This window comes from Littorina saxatilis, linkage group LG2 (assembly GCF_037325665.1).
Source record: "Littorina saxatilis isolate snail1 linkage group LG2, US_GU_Lsax_2.0, whole genome shotgun sequence".
NCBI lineage: Eukaryota > Metazoa > Mollusca > Gastropoda > Littorinimorpha > Littorinidae > Littorina > Littorina saxatilis.
In genome coordinates this window covers 35,661,146-35,673,727 of record NC_090246.1, presented here as the reverse complement: position 1 = coordinate 35,673,727, position 12,582 = coordinate 35,661,146, and the positions used below count along the sequence as shown (strand labels likewise).

Genomic DNA, 12,582 nt, shown 5'->3' with positions numbered 1-12,582 from the left:
CTTCAAAATTAAAATACAAGATGATATCAGTACATGTTATATAAATCACACAAAATATCTATTGCAATTTTTGTATTTAATATTATTAACATATTCAGCAATAGTTGAAAGCATCTGTTTTATTTCGTTAACTTACAAAAACGACAAACCGGAAGTGAAGGAGATACATTCACACTCTGTCAACTTCCGTTTGCCTTTAGCTCGAGCAGACGATTATGTTCATAGAAAGTTACAAACATGTGTTTTAGGGCTGGTAGATTTCTATTTTAATCTTTGTGCTAACTTTGAGCTGTTTCGTATGATTACCTACAGTGCGGTTAGCCAAGCGACAGAATTATTATTGATTAGCAGCGTTTGCTTTTCAAGTAAAATGCGATCAGCTACTTCTGACTCATAATCCAGTGATTGTGAGAACATCCTCTTCACTTCTCGATACTTTCAAGTTCAACCACAGGTAGTTTGTTAAATTGTCTGACAGTATGAATGAAAGTGATTATTCACCAGGAGATGACCTTGCTGTATTTGCTCCTAGCTGAGCTGTAAATCAGTTATGTGTGTGCAGCTATTTATTTTATTTTTTCGGTCTATAACCTGCGTATTTGTCTACCTGTTAGTTATGTTCAGCTTCTATGATGTTTACAGAGCAATATTATTTTGATATTGTAAGAGAAACCGTGACTATCAAAAGGGTTGTGAATACCAAGACAGCAGACGTAAATAATATAGGGAAGGAATGACGCAATGGAAATGACGTGCAGCAATGTAAAGTTTACACGGGTTATACGGGATTGCCCCATCGCAAGTCCTCGACTAGTATGGCTGTCCGTTCCTAGCGACCATTTTCTACTGGAACGGCAAGCTAAGCACTGGCGACCATGTTCTACCAAGAGACTTACTTGATACGAGGATCCCTTGCGGGGCGACTTAACGTCTGTCTGGTGTGATTTCTCTGATAAACTGCGAACTTCCTTAGTCGAGAATCTGCACGTCATTTCCATTGCGTCATTCCTTCCCTATATTATTTACGTCTGCTGTCTTGGTATTCACAACCCTTTTGATATTCACGGTTTCTCTTACATTCCTCCCCGTTTTATCAAAGACCCCTTTAATTACGAATGATTATAACTATTCCAACCCAACTCCTACAGTTCCTCTTACATTCCTCCCCGTTTTATTAGAGCCCCTTTTCTATTACAAATTATATTGCAAATCAAATCTCCTCAACTATAATCCTCGTTTTATTCATTCTAAACCAACATTGACCCATTATGTTACTTTCCGGCACTTAAAGTTCACTAAATAGCGTTTTAAACTTGTTCTTCTTTATAAACTCCCACTATAATGGTGCTGCAAACAATGTTATTATTTATCAAAATATATAGTGTTCCATTCAACTTTATCATAACTGCACTATGCCAGGCCAGACTGTTTGGTAACTTAGCAAAAGTTTATATTTTGCTGACGCCACTATTGGAAATTGATTCATACAATGCTTTAATAACTTGTGTACTTTGTCAGAAGATTTGAGAATACCACGGCCCGCTATGGAATTATAGAAATCTCAATGTGAATAAAAAAAGTACATTCCCCAATATACATTAGATGAATTTAGGAAACATAAAACCCACTTTATATCAATTACAATTCAAAACTGAACAGCAACAGTTGTTTTACGGGTAACAAACATTTAAGTCCAGCTTACCTTCTAAACCGTTGAACAACGAGATATATGTAAACAAATGTGGAACAAATTTGTAGAACACAACCGAGTTCAGCTTACCGGCTGAACAACAATTTAACAACAGTAACACTTTTTAAAAACAACAACAGAACTACAAAATCTGGGTCCATCAACCAACAAGTGGCCTCCACTGGTCTCCAATTGCCAACCCAGCTGGAAAACACAAACGTCTTCACAACATGCACCACGAGCAACAGTGCTTCTATGGGCTGCTTTAAAAGACCATTTAATGACGAATAATCAATTCATCAAGGGGACCGACGAACCTCGTCAGCTCAAGACCAAAGCAAAGGACGCGCTCGTTCGTTCTCGAACAAACACCCGACCGACGCAACGGTAGCGAAAGACCATAACGACCCTGAAGTTTATATGACGTCTTCAAATGTGAGGAGTCACTACCATCATGGTTTCAGTTTAAGTCTCCACTGGCCGTTCGTTCAGGTACAACCACCCGACCGGTGCAACGGTAGCGAAAGACCAGAACGACCCTGTTCGTTCTCGAACAATCACCCGACCGACGCACCGGTAGCGAAAGACCATAATGACCCTGAAGTTTATATGACGTCTTCAAATGTGAGAAGAGTCACTATATAACCATCATGGTTTCAGTTTAAGTCTCCACTGGCCGTTCGTTCACGTACAACCACCCGACCGGCGCAACGGTAGCGAAAGACCAGAACGACCCTGCAGTTTATGTGACGTCTACAAACTTGAGACGAGTCACTGCAATCATGGTTTCAGTCTCCACTAGCTTTAAACACGCGACTGATACGGCTTGACTCGGATTTCCAGCTGCACGGATTCACTGAGTTCATCTTCTTTCTTACTACCTATACCCCTTTGATCTTACCATGCCAGGCTGCAACGCCGGCTACCGCAAAGTGTTTTAGTGGCTTGTCTTGCCGGTATACTTTGCTCAATGTAAGTGCTGAAACCTTTCGTCTAAAGCAATGTAAGTACAGCGACTGCCCCTTTCCAGCCTTGTTTTGCCCTGGCTGAATTTTTAAACGGTATACTTCTCTAGTAATGGCAAGTTATTCTTCATTCTTATGACTGTAACAGCTATTTGAAGGAAAACCGCAGCTATTTCGGGATATGCATCCCAAGTTGTAAACCCCACATTATTTTCTAAAATACCGGCTGTGATGTAATAGGTTTTCTGATTTCCCGAAATTATCAATTATTCACTATTCCAATGTGGTAACACAAGTAGTAGAGTTCCTAAACTCTCTGTTGGCTAAATCAGCCACAAAGTGCACATTATGCTCATAATAATTTCTGTTGATACAGTATGCTACTGCTAACTTTCTGTTACAACTTTACAAAGGAGCATTGCACACATAGCTTTAGAGAGGACTACTTTCTTCTGCGTTAAATTCACAGCTTTTCCAAAATCTAAATCTCAGTTACATGACCTTTCAGATCTTGTTCAATCTATTTTCAAAGATTAATTCCACTTAAATAAGAATAAACATCCCTGAACTAGAATGCAACAGACTGAGTCTCCTATTTCACTCAGTAGATTCTTACACAACTACCACTTGATATCAAGTAATTCAGTGTTTTGACATTAGTCCTGTCGCGACTCGACGAGAAACCTGACCAATCGTCAGAAATCTTGGGACCCCTTACTCTTTGGGGCAATCCCGTATAACCCGTGTAAACTTTACAATATCAATGATTCTATTCCCTGCTGTTGTTGTCATTTAAATATCAGTTATCAAACACTTGCATGCTTTTGTCTTTCAGAAATGGCAGGCAGTTCTCTCGCCAACATACATGACCCAACCAAGAAGGTGAGGGCTTTGGCTGATTATGGATCCCAGGTTGAAGTTGACAAAACGATCTCTCCAAAACTGTACTTCCGCTCAGGTCGTGAGATGCTGCGCATGGCAAACATGTACTGTGATGAGGGCAACATGGAAAGTGCTTTCATTCTCTACTCCAAATTTATTACGTGAGTATGATACAATGTCATGTTTCTTTTAATGCGTAACCTTCTTCCTTTTCTTTATTATCTCAGTGCAAAATCAATGTTACAATTACATGTGCCCTGTTACAATCGAAAAGTCTGCTTTGTGGCTCTTGGACTTGGAGTTTATTAGATCATATCTGTAACACATGCATGATTTGCCATTGTCTGTCACGTTTTCTGGTCATATATATATATGCTGGTATGAACATGTTAGTGAGATAAATGCAGGTAGAGTGACTTTTCCATAAAGTTTACTTTTAAAGTCATAAGTGTACAGTTTCATACATGTGATTTTTGCTGCAAATAGTAATATGGAATGGCAAAAATACTAAGTACATAAAAAAATCTTACCAACACTCTCATCTACTCTTTTTCTCGTCGACACGCTCTTTAGAGAGACCCCCCTTGCTTCATTTTTATTTCTAGTATGTGAAACTCTGGAAGCACTAACACAGAGGCAAAATATTCAAAAACCTTCCTGGTACGTATTCCTCTGACTGCATTATCCAAAAGCTGACCAACTGTTTTTACCGTGACGTTTGTCATGTTTCAGCCTATTTGTAGAAAAGCTGCCTTCACATCCTGACTTCAAGTCATCACCTCCAAATGATGTCCAAGACTTTAAAAGGGTAAATTTTACTTGTGTTGTAACATTTAAATAAATCAATTTGTCACAGCATTATACTCCTTTATACTACGTTTCTATTCCTTTATGTTTTTGATAATAATAATGTTTCATATTTTTTTTAAATGCAGAATGCCTTGTTTTATTTTATGCATTCTTTAAATTTCAGAAAGTCAAGAAAGTGTTTCCCTTGGCAGAAGAAATCAAGTCACAGCTAAAGAAAAAATACATCGAAGAAGAACAAAAATGGCAAGCTGAAGAGGTATGTTTTGCCCTGGGAAATATACAATTAAGGGAATATACTTCAGTAGTACCAGCAATGAAAGGACAGCCTTGGGACCAGTCCAGTGTCCCTACCATGCAGATGGCCTGTCATGACAAGTATAGTATATTTTGTTAAAGATAATAGAGGAAGGGACAACAGAAGGTATCCTTTCATAGTGGGTGCCGGTGCCCTCTGACGAGAGGGGCCTCACATTGCAGGTATCACTGTATCATCATGACATGTGGTAGCAGGATTTAAACAACATACTGAACATTGTCCATACTGTTATCTGTGTTCAAATGTCACCCTTCACACACCCACCCACCCCCCACCCCCTTCCCTTGAGATGTGCCTCACACAGGTTTTGGGATTGTTTTATTTGTGTCAGTTTTGGATTGAGAGAATATATATCCAAATGATAAAGAAAACACCTCAAAAACCAGTTTAACAATATACACTGAGAGTACATCCATCAAAATTTGATTTCCATTACCAATTAAGGCATACAATAATTATACTGTTTCTGTGTGTCGGATTGTGTGTGTGTGCATGTTAGAGAGAGAGAAGAGAAAATTATATGTTATGAATCTTAACCTAGTGAGGCCAAGTTCAAATTATACATAGAAGTATTTGATAAAGTGAACAAGGCACAGAACAACTGAAGTTAATGTACTTGTGTTGTTGTACACTGCACATTTGGGTTGTTTCTGTCACAGCAAAAGCGACAGGAACAGCTAGCCAGAGAGGAGGAACAACAAAGGAAAGAGAAAGAAGAACAGATTAAAAAAGATGAAGAAATGGCACGACAAATGCAGACAGAAGCGGAGGAGCGATGGATGAAAGAACAGGAGAACAAATACAAACATCTACAGCAACAAGAAGCAGAACGTATAGCGGCTGAAAAGAGACGCAAGGAAGAGGAGGAAGCATCATCCAGCATGGGTGCAGGGGTTATGTTGATACCTGCAGACATTAGCGGGGTCGTCTCTGATACGGGTGGGGATCTCCCCTCTGCCCCTACCCCTGCCCCCAGGACTGTTGTTCCTGGAACCGCTGACCAGTCTGTATCTCCAGTTCCGCGTATACCAGACAGAGAGCTGAAGAAACACCTGAGCATCACTGACCAGGGGTAAATATGGAGAATCATCTTTTTGCCTTAGTATCTGTGTATCAAGTGAGCAACCTTGCGGTCGTGTGCTTGTATGCGTGTGTGTATGTGTGCTACTCTGGCAACGTGTAAAAAGGGTTGTAATTTGAGAGAAGACTGAATTGCACAGATGGAGAGCGTGTGTGAGTGCACCAATTTTAACGTGCATGGATGCATGCATTTCTGCATGGTGTGTGTGGGTATGTGTGTGTGTGCGTTTTTGTTGAGCATTTACTTTTTCTGCATTTGATGTGTATCTTTTGCTATCAAACTGACTTCTTTGAGAGCAGAAAAATACCAATGCACTATAAAGAGAAGATGGAAATGATTTCGTTATTGTTTTTGTTTTGTGCAAGGGTGCAACTTATACCTACCTTTTGTAACATTTACTTTTTTAAACAGGCCTTTCTTTTGAAGCTGATTCCTTGAGTTGACTGCACTGAACTTTCCTTCTGTCAACTTATGTTACAGTCCAGAGGACGTACCCTCCCTACCTCCACCTGCATACAGTCCTCCCATCCCTGATCGCAGCACAAAGCCTGCTGATCACTTCATGAGCACAGGGCCTTTTGATGGCTCAGGAGGCATTCGTGATGTTGTGGTACCAGTAGAACTGATGGAAAAGTTTGTCAAGGTGTCTCACGGCAGCACCTTAAAGAACGTTGAAACCATGGGCATTCTGTGCGGCAAAGTGGTAAGGCTCCTTGCTCATTTTGTAAAATCATCGTACAGTGAAAACTGTCAAATACGGTCACTGGACTTAGCGGACACTCGCAGAATACGGACAGTCAGTCTCGGCACGGACTGCTTTACACTGTAAAACACCTGTACGTTACGGCCACCTCGGCATTACGGACGCGGACACGTATTTTGGGTCCATAATAAGTCATATACCTGCTAAATACGGACATCCACAGCAAGCTGGGAAGTTCGATCGACGAAGAAGACGATAAATCGATCAGTTGGTGAGTGTTTTAAGTCGACGCATTTGATTGGCTGCTAGAGTTCCAAGGCAGCCAATCCAACGCGTGGAACGTGTTCGGCGGAACGGAAGTGAAAGTGTATGAGTGAATGTATCTTCTCTTCGAAAGAGTGATTCGTGTTTAACAAGATGGCAGCAAGAAATTCAAATTCAAGAAAAGGAAGAAATGCGCTGACTTTAGAACAAAGGATAAATGTTGTCAAACAAGAGCTTGGGTGTGGGAGAACGCAGATTTCGAAAATCAGCGTCGATCGGGAAAAAATAATGAAGTTGTGGGAATCGGGACACGGACGTGCTGACCAGAAATGGGTTTCGAAGAAGACAACCGAATACGAAGAGCTAAATGACGCCGTGTTCGAGTGGTTTTCAACAAAGTATGAAGACAGTTGTACTTTTTGATTAACTTGGTCAGGTGATTGTTTTGTTGTTGGTCAAGTATGAAGACAACAAATAAACCGCTCTCGCTGGACCTCCATGCTTTGCAGTCAGAGCAAGATGAAATAAAATTTTAAAAAATATTTGTGGTTGAAAAGTCTCCATAAGAATACATTCAATAAAAACAAAACCACACACACAGAACTTTTTAACAATTTAAATTTATACAGTTGATATGATAAAAAGCTTTTAAACTTGTTTTACAACAGTCAATATTAAATGTTTCTCTATTCAATCTAAACAGCTTCTGTTTTTCTTATAAATGTACATGTACATGTGCAGTACTCTCTCTCTCTCTCTCTCAACTTGACTTTGTCGCGTTTACTTGCACCTGTCTAATAAGGACACCTGCAGAATAAGGACACTTTTGTCTGGTCCCAAGGGTGTCCTTATTTGACAGGTTTTACTGTACTAGGTAGGGGATATAGCTCAGTCAGTGGCGCGCTATCTGCGTTGGTTCAATTAACCCCTGGTTCAGCGAGAGATTCATTTCCCAGACTCAGCTATGTACCGACTCTCCTTGGTGTCCTCAAACCCCCGTGTGCATGCATGCGCACGGTAAAGATTCCAAGTTCATAGCAAAAGTCTCAAAGCTAGAAAAACACAAGCAGAAGCATACAGAAACAATGGTCACTGTGTACTTTAAAGCAGCTTGTTATCCCTAGTGAGAAAAAAGCCCCATATTTTTATGGAAAACCTCTTAGAGCTATATGAAATGACCGTACCTTGTGTCTATAACTGATGCTGAAACTTTCAGCTGTTTTAATGTTTTTGGCAGGCAGTTTGCTTGAAAAATATAGAGGTCTGAAGTAAGTGAAGTGATCATTTCATGGCCGCTCTTTTGGTACCCTATGCATGTGTACTCCTGTATTAGTTCACATATGGCCTTTGCCATTAAAAACGCGACACACGATCGACGGAGGTTTTTATGTTACTGGTTATAGCAAGCACCTGTGGTTTAGACTTCGTCAAAAACAAAAAAAACTGCACGGAAAACTCATGCAAGAAGACACATAAAACACGTGGCGTTTCATTGAGTACAAAATTGAAACGAAACAGCTGGAGTTATGAATGGGTTATAGTGTCGAGAACTGCACGTGTTTTCCATTATCGGTACTTACAGCTTCAAATCAACACAAGTTGTGGCCGAAGCAACCGACAGTGGTATTGGCAGTAATAAAGGTCACGGGTTTTGAGTGAATGAAACGTTTTACTGAATTAAACGCCACGTGTTATATACGCGTCTTCTGACATGAGTTTTCCGTGCACTTTTTTTGTTTTTGACGATGTCTAAACCACAGGTGCTTGCTATAACAAGTAACATAAAAACCGCCGTAGATCGTTTGTCGCGTTTTTAATGGCAAAGGCTATAGTTGGATCGAACTGCTTCTGCCATTGTACCTACATTCTTTACTCAGCATTCTACGAGCTTAATTCAGTGATTGTGTTAACCGGACATATGCAATACATGTATTTTACCCTTAAAAATCGCAAAATACAAGAAATGAAATGAGTACTCATAGGTACTGGTTGATGTGTTTTATACTTGGCTTGACTGGTAACGGCCAGCCCAGAGTGACCCATTTGTGTCAGAGCTAGGATTCATACTATAAAAATTAAAGCAGGTTTCAGAAATGGCTGGCTGACTGTTGATTGCATGTGGGTGTAACTTTCTCAAATTGAAAATGTTTCTCATATGCAAAGCTGTGTCTGACCTAATGCACACACATCACTGTCAGATTTTGTTGGATTTAAAAAAAAAAGGTTGTTAATTAAGGCACTTAATTATTTTATGTCCTGTGCAGGCTGGAGCGGCCTTCAAGATTACTCACCTGTTTATACCAAACCAGTCAGGAACACCAGACAGCTGTGACATGAAGAATGAAGAAGAGCTGATCTTCTACCAAGACAAGTACGACCTCATCACGTTTGGATGGATTCACGTGAGTGCTGATATTGCCGAAATATTTGACTTGCTTCCCTTTGTCATCCACTTTTTAGGCAGTGCATGTGGTTAACTTTGAATATATGTCACCTGCCTTCGTTTTGTAGCAGTAATGCGATTTTATTTGTGTGTGTGAGTGTTGTTTGATTGAATAAGTCTGATACTATAGATCCGAGGTAAACCTCTTTGATTTTTCTTTCTTTCTATTTTTCTTTCATCCTTTTTTTCTGGGGGAAAATGATTCCTTTAGCTGCTTGTTTGCTTATCCACCACTCTGTGACTGTGAGATCAAAAATCTCTCCGCCAATACTCAGCTGTTTCCCATTTTCTCCCTACAGTAAACACATGCAGGGTTGATCTACGTGCAGAATAATGTTTCCACTATCATAGTTTAGTGCAAAGTCAAGATGAATGAATTGATTTGACTTAAGATGTATTTTGATCTTTTACAGACGCATCCAACACAGACAGCATTCCTGTCAAGTGTCGACATGCACACACACTTTGCATACCAGAAGATGCTGCCTGAAGCCATTGCCATTGTATGCTCACCGAAGTATCAGGAGTAAGTTAATTCTCTGTCTGTCTCTCTATCTCCCCTGTTTTGCCTGCATGAGCACCATTTGGATGTTGTCTACCAGTATAGTCCTGTTCCTAAGATTAAGAAGAGTACAGTTTTATCATTGAATGATTACAGACATGTTGCTTTGACATCTGTGGTGATGATAGTCTTTGTCCTGAAATACCTCAAAACTCACTTGTCCTCTCTCTCCTCTATACTTAAAACAAAATCTTGTTGAATGTTAAAAATGTTTTCTTTTCATGATGCAAAATCTTTCTTGATGATTAATATGCACAATAATTTTACATTGCAGGACTGGCGTATTTTCCCTGTCTGATCTTGGTCTGGAAGTGATTGGCAACTGCCGAGAGAAGGGCTTTCACTACCACTCCAAAGAGCCACCTTTATTTGTGGTAATTAGCCTAACAGCGAAGATGGTGGAATTTGCTCCAGTGAATGCAGAAAGCAAGCAACAGATTGTTGAAGTCTAATACACTTACCATTCTCCTGGGCATGTTTCAAGACAGTCCAGGAATGTACATGCAAAGTCAGAATCTATAAAGAAAACTTACCTACCTTTATTATTTCTTACTAGAAGTGTTTATTCAGATTATTTTGCTTATTAGTCAGTGTTTGTGCATACCGTTTAGTTTTTTGAAATCTTGAATTGACGAATATTCTTAATGTACTCTATGTGTTCAATATCCATCATGCCATGCCTTTTTTTTTTTTCTCTTTTCAGAGTTCAAGCCATGCAAGAACTGTGACCAGCGAGAGCATCACCTTGACCGACATGAGAAAATGAAAGTGACTGTGTGCTTATTTTTGTAAACGGATTAATTGGAGTATTGCGTTAACCGGATGAAACTTTGTCTGTATTTAAACATGATGTGATATTTCTAAGTCAAAGCATTGATCTTATTTACAAAGTCTAGGGCACAAGAGAAATTTGACAAAACCCTTTCACATGTACATATTTTGAACTAACATGAACAAGACTGGAAAGTGAGTTTTGGTGATGCCTGTATTGTCAGTAAAAAGAAAAAGACTAAACCTTTTTTGATTTGATAACAAAATCAATATGTAAACATGTATATATTGCATGAAAGGGATTGTTAATGTCTTCTTTCAATCGAATATGTTCTAAATGTTCTTTTTTTCTTTTACTTTGTCTTGTTTTAGTTAAACTGAGGAATGTTAATGTATTAATTCTGGTTTTTTCTCTCGCATAACAATGTTGTTGTGTTAAACAATGTATTGTGCTAATTTTTATACGGCCCTCAATCAAAATTGTTTCTCAAACATTTATGTTCTTTACAAATAAAATAAACACGAAATTGTGAACACAGTTGAGTGGAGTGATATCTCCATGAATGCAGAATACAATTTTGATGAAAGCCCAATTGATCTGGGAAAAAAGAGGGCCATAATCGAATCCGGATTTCCGGCTTATACCGGAAGAATCCCACCCATGCGGGTGATGAGACATTTTCAGGTCTCACACACACACACACACACACACGATAACTTTGCTGTTATCGTTATTTTCAGTAAGCCTTTATTGATGATTGCAGTATTTGTATGCTGTTGTGATAATCAAACCCAGAAATCCTTGTCTGTTAAGAGGTTTGACTCTAAGAGTACATTATCAGAGATGATCTCCCTCCCCCCCGAGACTTTAATATATTAGCATGTCATGTGTAACTAATGAAAACCCTCTGTGTGTGAGACTATCTATGACTGTGTTTCTGCTGAGAAAAGAAAAGAAAGAAGGAGAATGTTACTGCAGAAATTGAAGGTAGGGAGAAGAAAGACGCTCACTTACTCTGTCCTACACACCAATGTAAATATGTGTATGTGATTTGCATATTTATTTCTGTATGTTGTACTACATGGTGCTTATATGTGAGACCATTCATATGCCATTATAAAACGACAAAAACCTTGACCTTTCAGTAGAATTCCTTTATCTCATTCATAAGTTGTATGTTCTACCACATGGTGCTCATGTGTAAGACCATTCATATGCCATTATAAAACGACAAAAACCTTGACCTTTCAGTAGAATTTCTTTATCTCATTCATGATTTGTATATTGTGCCTGCTGTTAATTTTCGTATTTTTGCATTGCATGAAGAGACAAAATATATTATTTCGAGACATGAAAAAATGCTTAGTTTTTCATTAATGTATTTTTACCTTTAAGTCTTTCATTATATACCACTTACTTCATGCTACATATAAAAGCAAAAAGAGTTAGTGTGTGTAAAAGCGCTTGACATTGAATGTATCTGCGACATGCATATGTACAGTGGAACCCCCCCTTTTAAGACCTCAAAAAGTCTGAGAAAATCAGGTCTTAAAAAGGAGGGAGTCTCAAAATGGGGGTACATTTACAGAGGCTATGAACAGAAAGTCAGAAAACAGGGTCTTAAAAGGGAGGGAGTCTTAAATTGGGGGGTCTTAAAATGGGGGTTCCACTGTAATACGTATGCACAACACCTCCTAGTGTAAGAGATTTGAAATAAAGAAGATCCGTAGTTATCCTTATTAATCTCCTTCCAGATTCTTTATATGTGCACACACACACACACAGTCAATCATCTGACTCCCGCTCAGAAGTTTAGGAAAGCAGAGAGAAGATTAGAAGAATTTGTAGTCTTTCACCAACTCATTCTTTCCAAACAATAGCCAATGGTTTAATTAGAACATACAAATTGGTTTGTTTCTGACATAGCAAATATCAACTCATTCCTCAAATTCTCAAATACTTTCTTGCTTACAATAATCAATTCATGACCTTTTGAAACTCATTCATTCATTGTCCACGACCTTGTGAAACTCACTCATTCATTGTCAACGTCAGAACATATTTACAAGGACAAGAAAGCAAATAAACAAAACA

General features: G+C 39.0%; 2 protein-coding genes across 2 annotated transcripts in view; both read left to right on the top strand.

Moving 5' to 3' along the window:
• LOC138958869 (uncharacterized) overlaps positions 1-12,582 on the top strand; it is a 291,914-nt gene that overhangs the window by 250,766 nt on the left and 28,566 nt on the right. The gene's annotated exons all lie outside the window — the stretch shown is intronic.
• Positions 187-11,867, top strand: LOC138958867 (STAM-binding protein-like). Its single transcript, XM_070330178.1, has 10 exons — positions 187-454; positions 3,491-3,698; positions 4,270-4,345; positions 4,511-4,603; positions 5,323-5,735; positions 6,225-6,447; positions 8,976-9,113; positions 9,568-9,680; positions 9,991-10,090; positions 10,420-11,867. The coding sequence occupies exons 2-10, from the start codon at positions 3,493-3,495 to the stop codon at positions 10,480-10,482; spliced, it is 1,425 nt and encodes a 474-aa protein (XP_070186279.1). The 5' UTR covers positions 187-454; positions 3,491-3,492; the 3' UTR covers positions 10,483-11,867.

Excerpts from the sequence above, each read along its gene's own strand:
- LOC138958867 (XM_070330178.1), top strand. The coding sequence starts at position 3,493 with ATGGCAGGCAGTTCTCTCGCCAACATACATGACCCAACCAAGAAGGTG. Across the intron at positions 3,699-4,269 it reads CTCTACTCCAAATTTATTAC|CCTATTTGTAGAAAAGCTGC; the intron begins GTGAGTATGATA and ends GTCATGTTTCAG. Across the intron at positions 9,681-9,990 it reads TGCTCACCGAAGTATCAGGA|GACTGGCGTATTTTCCCTGT; the intron begins GTAAGTTAATTC and ends TTTACATTGCAG.